This window comes from Strix aluco, chromosome 6, assembly GCF_031877795.1.
Source record: "Strix aluco isolate bStrAlu1 chromosome 6, bStrAlu1.hap1, whole genome shotgun sequence".
Lineage (NCBI taxonomy): Eukaryota > Metazoa > Chordata > Aves > Strigiformes > Strigidae > Strix > Strix aluco.
This window is the reverse complement of record NC_133936.1, coordinates 15,768,369-15,784,014: the sequence shown is the minus strand read 5'-3', so window position 1 is coordinate 15,784,014 and position 15,646 is coordinate 15,768,369. Positions and strand designations below refer to the sequence as shown.

General features: G+C 37.8%; 1 protein-coding gene across 1 annotated transcript in view; it reads right to left on the bottom strand.

The window, feature by feature from the left end:
- Positions 1-15,646, bottom strand: part of CNTNAP5 (contactin associated protein family member 5) — a 294,595-nt gene that overhangs the window by 215,246 nt on the left and 63,703 nt on the right. The window contains exons 2-3 of the mRNA XM_074828793.1: positions 7,280-7,390; positions 403-596 (exon numbers count right to left, since the gene is read on the bottom strand). Coding sequence (XP_074684894.1) covers positions 403-596; positions 7,280-7,390 — 305 coding nt within the window. The remainder of the gene's footprint in view (positions 1-402; positions 597-7,279; positions 7,391-15,646) is intronic.

Below are 15,646 nucleotides of genomic sequence, written 5' to 3'. Positions count from 1 at the left end.
ACCTCCCCCAGCATGAGTCCTGTTGTTCTGGCCAGCAAGTATGCATAAGACACAGAGTTAATTTCCATATTTCCTGGAGAAAGTATGTAGATGATTATCCCCATTTACCCTGGTGTGCCTGAATCCAAGCCAACCAGGCACAGAAGCATGCAGGTCATTTTGAGTGCCCTGAGCACCCTCACAGTCTCAAAAACCATGTAGTCCTGAAGGCCTAAACTTGTATTACACAGACAGTCAGTGACATAACCCATTTAGATCAAAATATCCTGTAGAGTCACTTGGGTCTGTGCTCACACCACTACAGCACTCCTCTGATCTGAAACCAAAGACGTTTCTCCAAATGCCAAAATGAGCATGAACCAGAAAGATCTGGGGGCAAAGGCATCTGCAATTCAAACCTACCCAGACGGTGTCATCTTGTCTGTACTGTTTCCAGTTGCGGCCAGTGTCGCTGAACATCAGTGTATAGCTGGTTACCCAATCTGAGCTCCCGTACCTGCCCTGGGTAGCGACCGCAACAATCTCCACTCTGTCTCCCAGATCAACCTGGAGCCACTGCCGCTCGTTTGAGTCCAGCGGGGACCAGCCACCAGCTCCTGAAAGAGATTGGATAAAGATAATTTAGATGACAGTGACACCCCAAGGAATTATACTTGACAAAGAATCATGTTGTTATTTCAGGTCATCACAGAGGACCCTACTTCCTGAACATACAGCTGCTTGTTCATATTTTTATATTAGGAAATACACTACAAGGTGTGCTTCCTTAGGGTTTTCTTAATTAACCTAAAGTTCATAAGGAATTTTGAGTTTCAAATAATTTTAAAGACATTTACTCTTTAAAGATATTTACTGGGCAAACGTCGGTGAGGTTGGTACATCCTCAGTCACAAAAAACATACAGTATCTATCCCCTCCTCGCATGCTTGTGCAAATCTGGGAATGCTGATTTCTAACTTCTAATTTGCTTTGACATTTTCACTTTTGCTATGCTTTGAAACACATTCAAAAATATTAGTTATCTTGATTTGAGACCTATTAAGTATTTGAAAGAATGGTTTAATTACAGGTTATAAAAGCACTTCAGATAATACATTGTAAAGCTAGAGACCATTTGATTGAACAACTGAAAGGACTGCCTTTACACTGGGAAGTAGCCTCTTCCTTACACAAGATGCCTGCTAAGTGAATATGTATTTTATCTTAAACAAAAGAACAAACAAGATCTTCATAAGGACAAACATGAGTTGCAAATTATCCACTTCCATGATCCACTTCTCCATTCAGGAATGAAGACTTCAGAAGTCACAATCACATGAAAGCTGATAGCTTGTAACTCTTGTTTGTCCTTTAAAAGTGAAGAAATGTACTGTCCTTTGAATTCTTTTAGGGGTTAAACAGGCCTGTGGTAACGCCAAGCCAATGAAACACAGAACTGCAACCACTGCTGGAATTTCACCACTTCACTCACTACAATAAATGTGAGCTTATGGTTAAAAGGCAAATCTTTCCAGACTGGAATATATTACTCTAAGATCTTTTGCTTTGTTTTACACCTTAAATTATAGGCTATGTTTATTTTCTTTTAGCTTGTTTCTATTTGCACACATTTATTCTCCATATACACCCAGCATTCACTTCAGCCTTAGAAATACGAGAGCAATGCAGATATGAAGAACACAGAAGCCACTAACAAAGTATCCAAAGTAGCAAATTTTCAGGCTGTCACTGCTTCTGCAGCCCATCATCTTGTTTGTTGTGCCATTATTAGTGAAGTTTACAAGAACTGTTCTGCGTGGTTACAGTGAACACAGTCACATTGGGAAGGAAAGGGGGAAATACAGGGTTGAGAGTAAAACATTAACAATTCCTCATGTGAAGTACAAGAATGGTTCCAAATGTGCATTTCCAAACAAAAAGCATCACTAAGCTTTGGTTATAAATAGAAGGATTTACCTTAATAATTTTATTAACTGATACATCTCAAAGATGCTCCATGAAGAGTTTATGGAAGCGAACTGAGTTAAAAGATCAATAAAGGTGGTTTATATAAAAGAATTCAATTTCAATAACTATGCCTTTTAAAAAATTTCTTGATTTTCCTGTAGTGCACTGCATTTTCCAACTCACAATTGAAATTCCTTTGTCTAAAAATAGGTGTTAGAATTTTCATTGTTTACAATTCATTAAGATAGGTTTTAGTCCTAATTCCTGAAACAGAAGCGTGTTTATTTCTTTGCTGGAATTATTGTCCCTGTTCCCCTGGATGACCCAGTCTTCATTTCTCTATGAGAAGTCTCCAGGGAAAATAGTTTGTAACCAATAATGCATACTGCTTGCTCGTGCCATGCTTTATTTTACTTTTTTCAATCCCAATAGAAGTCTTCATTGTCATTGTGATTATTTTACCTGCCTTAAATAGAATACTCTCCCCTATGAGCATGCCATGAAAGACCTAATGAGAATGTTGGGAATTTCATTACTCGGTTCTCTCTAACTACTTCATGGCTCTCTTAACTCCATACCTATAACTTATATAAGACTATAGTACTTCCCATTAAAAATCTTAACAATGGTTCTTCTTCCCCCTCACCCTTTTTTTTTTATATATTTAAAATATCATATAAAGAATATTTCTGTCTGTCTTTTAAGATACAAACTATATAACTGTCTTCAAAGACAATAACCTGCATATTCCTCCTACATGGAATCGTGACTAATATATGTGGGAGCCAAAGGAAAATTTCCTTTGGATTGTAATATCCAGTATCTGAAATAGACTCTGAACACTATAGTTGCTGCTTTGTTTATAGCTTTATTTCAGGAACTGGCTGGACATAGAACTTCAGTTCAGAAGTTCTGGCAGGTCTGTGGCAAAGTTGTTTCCTTCAACACTCCAGAGAGGCTATTCTAGAGGTTTTCAGCAAATATTATAAGAAATGTGGACATTTTCATCTTTCCTTTATTGTTCTTCTACAACATAAACAGCAACAACTAGATGGAAGAAGATCACTTATAACAAGTAATCTGTTCGATGAGTTTCTCATTAAAAAAAAAAAGAAAAAAACACTTTGCTTTCTCTTTCTCTCTTCTAGTTTATACACAAGTTCTTAAGCCAAGCTCATTACCAAAGGTACTTTCCAGTATTTTGTTAGACATTATAACTAGCATCTACTCTACGTAGTTTATGTGCTCTCCCTTCTGCTGCTAGAAGTGACAGAAAGGTGATATGCTTTCCACAAAAGTATTTGGCTTTACTGAGCACTGCTATTTTCCAGTTTGAGCATGGCACAACAGGCTTATATTTTCAAAGTCAGTCAAAGAAACGATACACACTGAATGGAAATTTGGGAGATCTGTGGTGAGCTTGAGCTCTCAAATTGCAGATTACAGGGCATCTCTGAACTGCATCTCTCTTCATATGAGCACATTTTTCTGTTGGGAATGTCACGCTTTAGATGTAAGCACTGCATGACACAGCAGTGACACCTGCTCATCTCATTACCTCTCCAGAAGCTGGTCTTGCAAGGGAGATTTTATCAGTTACAGACCATGTCTTTACAAAACAGCAGCGACTTCATGCTCCTTTTCCCACTGGGAAAAAAACCACTGTATTTCCCTCTCCCAAACTTTCTACCATTACTATTTCCACAGATGGACAGTAATTCTACTGACTTGTAAGAATGGCAGTTAAAATCCCTGCAACAGCAAAGCTGCATTGACTGCGTGACTGAGGGCAAAACTAAAGCTTCTCCCATTGGGCCTCTCTCACTTCTGCTAGTAAAGCAAACACATAACTTCTGCTTACTTTTGTGGGTTTCCCAAATCCTCAAATACTGCTGTAAGTACGAAAAATCAATAAATGTTCTTTTTCCTCCATATTTGCTCTCTTATACAGAGCAAGTAGCACAAAGGATAGTGGCATCTTTTTCCAGCACAATTTGTCTGCACATTTCTTTTATGCACGTCATTCATTATAGAGCGTCAACACCTCACCCCCTACTTTTTTTAGTAAGTAGCAAAAAAGCGCATCCAAAGTATAGCAACTCTTTTACAACCATTTTCTCCTCTACCCAACAGTGAGGCAGGCCCAAGACAAGGGACAAGAACGTAATTTGTGAAGGCTCTAACAGGCAACAACAAGGACTACTGAAGACACAATATTTACAGGACATCAACTCCTTTGAACAGGTACAAGCAAAAGCCTGACTCCATTTTCCTGCAGCTGGGCATGAGGAAATTGAAGAGGACTACCTTTTATTAATAGTGTGGCATAAACATAAACCAGACAAAATGTGGCTCTGATCACACCCACCAGATATGTACTTTTTTTTTTTTGATAATCTGGAACGTACTAATGTATGAAGATGCCACACTGACTCTTTCACAAGAAAACAAGAGAGAGAGGGTACTCAATAAAGTCAACACATTTAGCACTTTATGACATCATGTCTGAGGGGCATTCAATTTCCCGATTCTTCCCACCAGGTTCCCACTGACATTGATAGGATTCTGTGCATTGCACTACACCATCATTCCTCACAGTTCACACATTTCACATTTTCTGTGGATCATTTAAAGGGAGAGGTTCAACACAGTATGGAGACAATGCCCAAGTGGAGAAACAGTACCACAAGAATCTGATATATTGCTTATATTCTCCATGGCAACAAATCATAGTGCTAGAAATATGAGGAGAACAGAGATCAGATGGTTTCTCAGTTGGAGATCCCTATGACTCCAAGAAATATGATCAAATACTTTTTTTTCTTTTTCAGACTATTTGTACATTTTGCCATAATTGTTCAAAAAATTGCATTTAAGCCCAGCGTTATGCAGTCAGTGCTCCCTGATGTTCCACAGGGCTGCTCAGGATGCCGATACTTATTTGTAGTTTATTAATACGAAACAAAGGGAATGCTTGTTTCCACCCTACAGTGCCTTACAAACAGCTCTACTGTCTTTATATTGTGCTACAAACTCTTGGACTTCCTGCTGCAACTGTGTGCTTCCCTGCTGCAGAATTTTACTTTAATGCCCAGATCAAATGCTTCCTGGCCATAAAATATATTCTTTTTGACATTGTATATATTTTATACTCCCATACATAATTGTGTATACTGACTACTCAGGCTGAGAACTAACAGAGAACTGAAAAAGCTCAGTTGATACAGTCATACTGCAGCAATTTTCTTATTCTTTTTCATTATTTATTTACTGTAAACAAAAAAGCCGATTAATCCCTCTCATGGGAAAGCAATATATTTCATACCTCAGAATCATATTTATCAGAATTATACTAACTGCTATACTATTACGAGTACAGATTTATCAGCATTTTAATTGAGTGCTTTCAGCAGCTCACACAGTGCTTTACTCATGGGTAGTTTGTGTGGTTTTTTTTTAATGGCACATTTCACTGCTGCAGGCCTTTTTTTAAACAACAGCTTTTTAGTTATTGTTATCTATTACTGAATCAACTTGATGAATTAGAACTTTCTATTGATGTAGGTCTGGACTGTATTTTATAAACTCATTTTCACCTGCTGCATTCATATTTACTTTAACAAAAGTATTTATTTGGCTTTCTACCTGGAGGCACTGTTACTTGCAGCACTGTCTTATCAATTACAAACAAAGCTAAGCCAACTCATCAAAACACTCCAACATTATTAGAAAGCCATGGCACAGTCCTTGTTAGTGAATATTATTTCTTGTAGAGATATCTACTGTTTGCATTCAAGTGCCAGCCAAAGAAAGTTCCTTCAGCCACCATCTACCACTGCTTGCTCCTCTAACCCAAGATGAACCACCCATATGAATTCTGCTGGCACTACATCTGCACATTTCTACAAAAGTCTGTGCAACAAAAGAAACAAGCAATGTAGAATTTAGCTTCTAGGTCCCTGTGTTGGGCTTAGCTCATCAGTTATCACATAAGTCTTCAGAACATGACATAAAAGTTGCTGAAACAACTCCCTTGCTTAGGGCTCAGTTTCAATATTCTGTCTTCCTGCTCCCATGATTTATGCCAAAGGACAGTGTAGACCTTACTGATGCGATACCGTATGTCTAAAAAACTAGAATACCTTACCTCCTACTACATGGCAAGACTACTCTAGCACAGCTAAATAGGACCTATTTAATTTTCTACCCTTAAATTGAAATCATTGTCAATTTATTTTAGATATTGTTATACCACTTTAAAATACAGTACAACCAGAGCTTGACTTGCAATAATATTGACTTTGAATCTCTTCTTCTTTTCTGCAGATTAAATTAGTCATTAGAGCCATTTGCAAAATCACGTAAGCACGTCTGTTCACTGTCCCAGCTAGCAGTTGGAGACAAGGACAGAGCAAACTCAAAATTCATGCTCAGTGTCTACAACTTTCCTTATGTTGAGCAACTACCATATGACCTTCTACTTGCTGAGGAACTCTGGTTCAGGAGTTTAAATATGATATCGTAACTCCCATCTAACACTTCTCCAATGATCTAGCAACTGTTTATCAAGTATCTAAGAGAGAGCCCTTTACTGTTTTTCTATAGATTTATCAAATGGTGTTTGATTAAAACAGACATTTCAGAGATTAAGTAGGAAAATTATCATTTATTTTCAATTTAAAATCTCTTTTCTAGTAGTATACTTTCTAGTGTTTCTCACTATGAAAATCATATGTAACGTGATAATACAGGACTTTCCTCTTTTAGAGGCTCTAACTTGGGAATAAGATGGGAGCCAACAACGGTGGCAACACGGTGTCAAAAGATGTCCTAGATACTGCCAACTTCTCTTTTCTGGTACCAAGTTTGGTCCTAATAGTTTCACCTTGTGTGTGAACTCAAGCATTCTTCATTGCAAATGTCTGCAAAGTTTTTTCATTCATTTTAACTGTTTCTGCAGAGATCTGTAATCATTGAATTCCGCTGGAATGTTATTATCTAGTTGCTACTAGTTTTAACAAACACCTACGCTTTAGAATAGGGCCTCAAGTCTAATGACCTTCAAGCTCTAAAGATTATGGGAGCTCTTCAAAAGCAAAAAGACTATCTGAACTTCCTTCAGAATGTTTCTATAAGTGGAGAGCTTTAAATTTAATGGAATTTTTCTATAATAAAGGAAGGAAATGCTCCTAAACAGAGCTCTCACAGAAGCATAAATTAATGGCTCTATTCAACTTGGCTCTTAATGCATTCTATACAAACAATATAAAAATTTATTCTTTGTAAATGTGATTAAAAAGAATAGTTTAGGCATTTCATACTGCAACCTTACCATCTCGCCTGTTGAGCTTCGCAAAGCTGGGACTGTGAGTACTGAAGAGCTCAGAGGAACTGGTAAGGGCTGTTGAAGGTAAGGGAGATACCAATGCATCATCACAATTATCTAAAAAAAAAAAAAACAAAACAAAACATACAGATGTCATCACATGAGGAACAAATACGCCAACTTGTGCTATCTTGAGGTGGTGGTTTTTTCTACTTACTATAGAGAGACTGGAGAAAGAGCACACTTGTGTTTGAATTCATGTGCAAGACTGAAATTTACCCTCCAGAATGACAGTCTGGTGGGATGGCACCTGGATGGGAGCTGTTGTGAAGACATCGAATACTTGAAAAGCTGGAAAATGTTTTCCTTTCAGTGAATGAAATTTGATGATCTACCCTCCAGTTAAAGAGGGTAATGACTCTTGTTACAAAAGCCACTGGAAGAATGTAGTAATGCCCTGGCAGACTTTAAAGAACACCCCAGGTGTTAAGTAAAGTCTGTCCACAGAGCAGATACATAATGTAGGAGTTACAACTTGATACTTCTGTATGGAAGCGACACACAGGGATATGCCACCTGGCCTGTTGCAACATGTAAAATCGTGTCCCATGCTTCACAAGAGTCTCGTGCTGCACTGTGATTACAAAACCTGAACACTTCCTTAATTTCTTCCTCAAGCTCATACACATACGTTGACAAATTAGATTTGTTCACTCAAATGAGTAGTTTGCCATGTCTTTCCCCTCTTTTCACATCATCATCTGAAGACAGACGGGTTAGGCTAACACTCAAGTTGAATTTTTGAGCCCATAATGTCTGAATAAGGACGGAATTAGGTAAAGTAAGTTTGCTCATTACAATGCTGTCACATACACATTCAAGAACATAGTGTGGGGTTTCAGTAGGGAATAATAATAATATAACCCTCTCATTTTTAATTGAATCTCCTATGGAGCAAACATGGATCTAATTACTGGAAAAGTCCTGCAGGTTAGTAGGGTCTCAGGCATCACAGTGTTCTTGCACTCACAGAGTAAATGTACAATTTGCAAAGGGGTTGTGGGGGCAGGGAGGAAGTAATGCATTAATGATATTTCAGGGCAGGGCTACAAAAGACAAAGAATAAAAGCAAAAATTGTTTTATAGCTATAACAGCAAATATAGACCGTTCCAGAACTGGATAATACCTTTCCCATAATGAGCTAGATTACATTAAAATATTTCTCATCTCTTTCTACAATGACTCTCTAGAACAGCCCAGATACTTTTGTAATCAAAATTCAGCTCTATATGAAAAAATCAGTGTAATCAATATAATTCATATCAGTGCATTGACTGATAGACCTCAAAAAGTAAACTTAACTACAAAATCCTTTCCACCTCTTCGGTTGCCATCAGCAAAAACGCCTAACAAGATCTGCGAGTTAGATAAATTAAGGACAAGTATACCACTGATGTTTTGAATAAGAGGATAACTAGCCAACAAAACAAGTTATCCAGATCCTGAGCAGGTTCTCTACCCCTCTACAGCCTTTAAGTCTTAAAGAGAACTTCTGACTGCAATGCAGGAAGTGGACTGCTGTGTCCCCTGGTATGGCATGAAGTCAGGCCATACTTGTTCTGTCTGGACTTAAAAAAAAAATCTGTAAATTAAAATGAGGCTCTTAAATTCACTGTCAGTTGTGACCCAAACAGTGATTTAAACAAAGATCTCAAATGGTAAGTACATCGGGGCACCAAACTCACCCAAACGTCTATAAAACGCAGCAGAGGGGTTGGGAACCTCTCAAAAGGAGGTTCAAGGTCTTAGCGACAGATCTACATGACTATTCAGCAACACTTAAAACCTGAAGTTGAAAATAACTGAATGCAGAGATTTCAATTTAAATAGTGCCTAGACTGCTGGCTCTCTTCTGTTCCCTGTTGCCCCTGGACCACAAGAGAACTCAGCACATCAGCCTGTGATCCACAAGCTGTTCATAACAAGAGTCACAGTGACAATCTCTGGGTTCTCACTGTTCCCTGAGGATAGGATTGGACACCTATGGGACAACAAGTGTCTCAGCACAGCAGCAAGTGTAAACCATTTCAGAGCAATGCATTTAAGGTCTTCCCTGGGATCTCTGGAGGCTTCAGCCTGGGAAGTGACAATTATCTCTTCTAACTACCAGATACTTTGTCTACATTTCCACATCCTTTGCTTCTGTCCCTAGACATACTCCCCTGGATCTCTGCTGCTACAACATTACAACGTAATTTTTACACCAAATTCTGGGATCCTTATTTGCTTTTCCTCTACAAAAAAACCCCACTACTGCCAGGAGTTCTTCCCTGAATTCATATTTAACTATAAAAACATGTAATTATAAGGCTTCAGGATTTATGACAGCATTGGCAATTTAAAGATAGTTCTGAGAGCACCAGGGCCAACACAGTCCAACTTCCAATACATAAGAGAGTAACGACTGATTGACTTTAGAGTGCAAGCAGGAATTTCCTCCAAGTGAAGTTGATTTTTGAATAGATAACTCTGACAAGATGTAAGGTCACTCTTCTGCCCTTGCCTCAGTCAAAACTAACCTTGCAACATTGGAGGCTGCACCTGACAGCTCTACATGCACAGACCTACAATGCAGGACATGGCACAGCTTTTACATGCCAAACAAAATTTCGAAGTACAGTACAGTAAAGTGCTTGGAATGCATCAACTTGTACATGCACAACAATCCAGATCATATGCAGAATAGCTTTGATGCATCCCTTGTCAGAGACACTACACATATGGCCCGTACAGATTTGAGATTGATATCTCTTTGTAAAATTTAGCTGAAATAGGCCACAGGGTTCAAAAAGGTAGGATGTGCACATACAGTGAGGCTCATCCCATAGGCCCTGCTTCCATGAGAAGGCAGAATTGACAACAAATAAAACAAAATAAACAAAACATCCAACACACACCTCTCAAGATTACAAAACTCTTTAAGAAAGGATGTTATCGTATTTCCTTTTATGATGGGTGGAGACAAGAAAGAGATGAAACGTTTTGTGCTGATGCAAGGTCAGAGAAGACCCATGGTAAAGCCAAAAGCAAAGCCAATGTATCTTGATTCCCACCACATAATCCCAGCACACAGATTTCAAGAGACTTCATCTCCCTCACTTGGTGTGACAGAAATAGACCTTCATTCCAGGTGCTTCCACATTTCTAGTTTCTGACGTTACTTCTTTTGCTTTGGCAGTTTGCCTGTCAGAACAAGAACTTTGCTTCTTTGAGTCAACTGCACCATATGTATGTTAAAAACATCGTTTTTAACAAAGAAAAAGATCTACACTACAGAATCATTTAAAACATCCAGACACCCACAAAGAAAAGCATTTACTAGCCAGTTGATTTCTCCTGTTTTCTTGCCAAACAAATAAGAAAAAAAAACCAAAACACCATGGAAAAAAGTGTCTAATTGTACCTATAAGCCATCTTCTTCATGCAAGTCACATAATAATACAGATGTTGACTTGCATTTGAGAAACGGGTGCTGACTTTGACTATGCTGACTTCTGAGAAACAGGTAGTTATGGATAGCATTTACTATCATGTGTATTATTAGAACTGTCATTAGCAATCTTGCTACTGAAATGAAGAAAAATATTTACCCGTACCAACTTAATTTTTCAGGTTTTTATTCACTTTTGATTTTTAGAAAATAATGATAAATTAACAAAAAACAAATGAGAAACTTAACAACCTATTATGAAGCTGTTTGGTTTATTGGTTTTAATTCCTTTCTTGTAGCTTTCCTTGTTCTCCAAGTAAAAACAAGGAAGTCTCTCCACCTTTCCCTGTGTATTTTAATTTTGTCCAAAACCATTTCTTTTAAAACACAAATATAAATGCTATCAGTTCAAAAGCATCCAAATGAGATTTAGACACTAAAACTCTTGGAGTCCTTTGAAACATGATAGATAATACCAGCATTAGCTAATAATCCATGAAACAGTGAACTTCAGTTAAGGCCTTTTGCCCAAATATCTGATTAAGCTCTATATTTTGTGAAGGCCTTCAACACCTGTGACAAGTATGAAACAAATAACCGAGAAAAATGTATCCAAGTCCTAAAGACATAGGATTTCAAATGCTTCTGAAGCACAGCACTTATGAAACACAGCTAACCTATTACCAAAATTGAGTTTGCATAGAAATCAGAGATCCAGCCCAACTTCACTAATTCTTCTAGTACATGTTTTACATTGGTGTTGATAGGCATGGCATGAGCTATTTTATAACTTTCTTCAAGCTTGAGATAACATTCAGTGGCAGCAACCAATACAAATTTAGAAGATTTCTGATCAGTGGACACTGAAGATATTTAGAAAGCCATAAACCACAAAAATCCAACATGATCATATTAATGTTTCTTTCACTTTGTTCTTTGAAGAGGATCAATCCCTGTAATGTGGGCAGGGTTATTATCAGCCATGACTGAAATGTGTTAATAAACCTGTCCTGTTACTATTTTCCTTGTCCACTTGAAGAATCAGTGGGACAAAACACATTGATTTCCACTTGTGAAGGCCATCCAAAAAGGTCACTAACATATCCTTAATGAAAGCTTTGATGAAGAGGACACGATCGGTGAAAGATCACCAACCCCTGAGCTCCATAGATTTCCTATATATCAGATTTTAACTGCTTTTAGTAATGCTGTACCCTCACAGAGACAAACATGCAGAAAATCTTTGACTGTGAAGCTCACATTACTTCTGCGCGGTAGTATATTGCTAGTCAAGATCTCTTATCAGTATGATAAGTAGTACTATACTTAGGCCAACAATCTCATACCACCGTAAATGGAAAGTATTTGACAAGTAAGACTGTGGTCTATGCTGCAGCTACTCTATTAGTGACCATAAGCGTCATGAAATAGTTAGAAATACCGCAAGACAGCACCACCCAGAGTAGAAACATGGGACTAGTATCACTCAACAATGAAACTGAAGGAAGGGTAAGAAACAGGACCCAGCATGCACATTATTAACAGAGCAAATATTGCCTCTTCTTTGCAAGATACACAAATTGGAGAAGATGAAAAAGGATAACCCAGAAATTGGTGTGGGTATGTCTCACAATGGAGTCCAAAAGACAAATTCAGAAGAGGATAAGTGACATGCCTCCTGCATCATCCCACAGTAATAAAAGGCTTTTTAAGGGAAGATAACTGCCTTCTGTAGGTGCTCTTCAAGTACATAGGCCCTGCCATATCACAAAGAGCTCCCAGATTAGACCTCGCTCATACATCTCTGCCGAACCAGATACAAGTTGTGCAATGAGGGCAGGAGTACTTGTGACCAGCTGTGCAAAGCCTTGTCTGAACCATAGTACCTGAGCTTCAGAGGTAGTTTAACACAGGCTTCACAGAATCACACAGACCTTTTGTCCACAGCTTGCTCTTTAAATGTAGATATATCTATTTTATAGTAAACATGAAGGAGATGTCAGGGTAAATCAGAGACCTTGTAGTTTCCTCTTGGAGGCCTCACTTGGAACTTAAAGGTATTTTATTGAAGTGGGACTTTTGTTGCCAAGATATAATTTTATTCATTATTAAAATACCAGCAGAGTTACAGATGGTGCTGAAGTTAAATTGTGTGCATCATTTTGATTGCAATTGTAAATTGTCTCCGTACTGGGATTTGAAGTTGAAAAGATTCAGTGGTATTTATAGGCTAGATAAAATTCCTCTTAGTCTCACCCACTTAATGGCATACTTTGTTTTAAAGATGTAAACCATGCATTTTGTACCATGCCTCTAACAGTGCTCAGGAGTGATGCCTTCCACTTCATCTGTTTTTCTCCTGCCTTCTGTAGCTACAATTCTCCTTTGTAAAGACAAGAAATAAGTATTTGGACTTACTGTGGAAATTAACCTTCTACCTTTACAGTACAATGAGGTGTATGGGAGGAGGGTCTTCTGTGAGGGCCAAAAAAATATACACACAAAAGACACAGGAAATGCAGTAACACAGAATATGACTACAGATTTGGAAGAGACTGAGAGATTATTTCCATATCAAGAGTCTCTACACAAAGCATCTCACCAGGACTACCACATACTACTAAGTTCTACTACCATGAATATCTTAGTGAGTGGTTCTTGGAAAGATGAAGAGAAAAAAAAAAAAAAGAGAACTGTTTTTCTGTAAAGAGAAATTCCTTCTTTTTTTTTTACTAGAGACTGGCTACACTTACATGCACAGCTGTGAACTCCATCTGTTAGCTGAAAGGCATGGCATATTTTTCAAGATATAAGACACCAGAGAAAGTACTTAACAACACAACAACATTCCTTTTTCTTTCCTCACTATACTGCAAGTAAACATCAATAGTTAAGCTAATCATGAACTCTTCCTAAAACGCCTGTAAATTATGTAAGTGTTCTTTCATATGCCTGTAAACCTTGACATAAAAGTATTACTCAATCAGTGATTTTGTAGAGCACCCTTTTATGATACAGTCTGCACATGTAACCTTGTCTCACAAAAAGTGGTCAAGTCTGATTTTGAATAATGCAAGGGGCTCTCAGAAAAATCTGATTCAATAGTGGACCTTACATTTTTACTGAAACAAGCATGTTTGCCATTTAACTCCCACTCACAATAATGAAGTAAGAGTCAAACTTGAGGAACAGAGCAATCACATGACACTTGGGCTTATGAAGCCAAACTGGGAATTTCAAATAACCATCAATGCAGCTCCAGTCAACTAATACACATAAGCAATACTTGTTTTAAGAGGGTCAAAGAACATCAGACAAAGCCAATTACCAGCAAAAATTAGTTAAAGAAAAATGGCCTTATGTTTAAGGAATGAATGTTCTCAGATTCCAGCTCTCTCATAGTCTATGCCATTTAGGTGAGTCGTAATGTCTGTATCTCCAAAATGAAGGTACCTGTCACTTTAGATTATACACTTTTCATCAGATCACAGACTTTTTTTTTAGGACAGGAATGAGGTGTTGCCAATGAACAGCAAATCTGTCACAGAAATCCACTGAATAAGAAGATAGTCTGAGATTTCAAAAATTACTAAAATCATTGTAATTTTTATATGGAAAAGAAAAAAAGACCACATGAAAAGGATGTAGTGACTCAGCTTGTCAACATTTATATTCCAATGAACAAACCTGCAAAAGCATATCGTTGTCCAAAGCTGTGATTTACTCTCAGCAGGTGTAACAGCAGTTGTCAGGGATTCTTACTATTTTCTAGTCAGAATATAATGTTTCTTGTGCCTATTTACCTTTTCCTTCTGCATTTGTGACATCCTGATAATTTAAGACTGCTCTGATCTTTGACCTGAGATCAGAAAGCTACAAAGCTGACCCAGTGGATGGAACAGGTTTAATATCTGAAGTTTGCCCTTTTGACATGTAACACACTTTAGTGGACAGATGGTATAAATTTCTGCAATATGTGGCAGGGCAGTATATCCAGAGATATATTTCCTGTACAGAAAAACACAGGCAAGTGATTTTGTCAGCACAGGGGAGTTTTTGCTACATTATGAAAAACAGAATCCAAGAACACAGAGCTCCTTCATTATGGCCACACAGCATCACAAGCATTCTTTTTATTCTGCCCTACATAAGACTCATTACTTGTGCATTTCAAACAGAGTAGTTGATATATTCCAGAGATGAAGACTGTCTTTTATAGTTTCAGAAGTTTTACCAGCACTCACAAAAACATAAACTTGATGTTCTTCAAAAGCATTAGACTTTGCTACAAGCATGCCCTGTTCACCAAAGGTCATCACTGAGGGAGGAGTTCATGACTCCATCAGTTAAACCATGGATTTCAAAAAACAGAACAGTATGTGCCTTAAAATATCATAATACATGCAATTAAAACAATACTGAATTTGCAGGAAAAAAAATGTTAATGTATCTGCACCCATCAGCAAGGCTGCCGGGCTCATTATTAGAAGACAAACACAAGAATGATCAGAGGCAGCTGGACTGAGTTCGGTATAGGCATTCACCAACATAAAATTAAAATGCAGAGGGGGTAAGGCAGATTTTCTGTTGATGTTATTCAGAGTTAAGATTGTTCAGGAATTCATTGGTGAAGCAGTTTTTCCAAGTTGTCTAAATACAATTTTTTAAATGGGAATGTAAATACCTGTTTCAGTGAGAATTAGGTTTATTGAAAAAGAGAAATAAAGAAAAGCTTTCTGCACAGAAGCAGCAGCAAATAGGTTACCATGCTGACTGGAACATGAAAATCATTTCAGGAAACACAAGTGCTTTATTTGTAAGGGTGAGGGGAGTTCACCATCTCAGGTAACTAACACCACTGGAGAAAAATAAATCTGTTTTC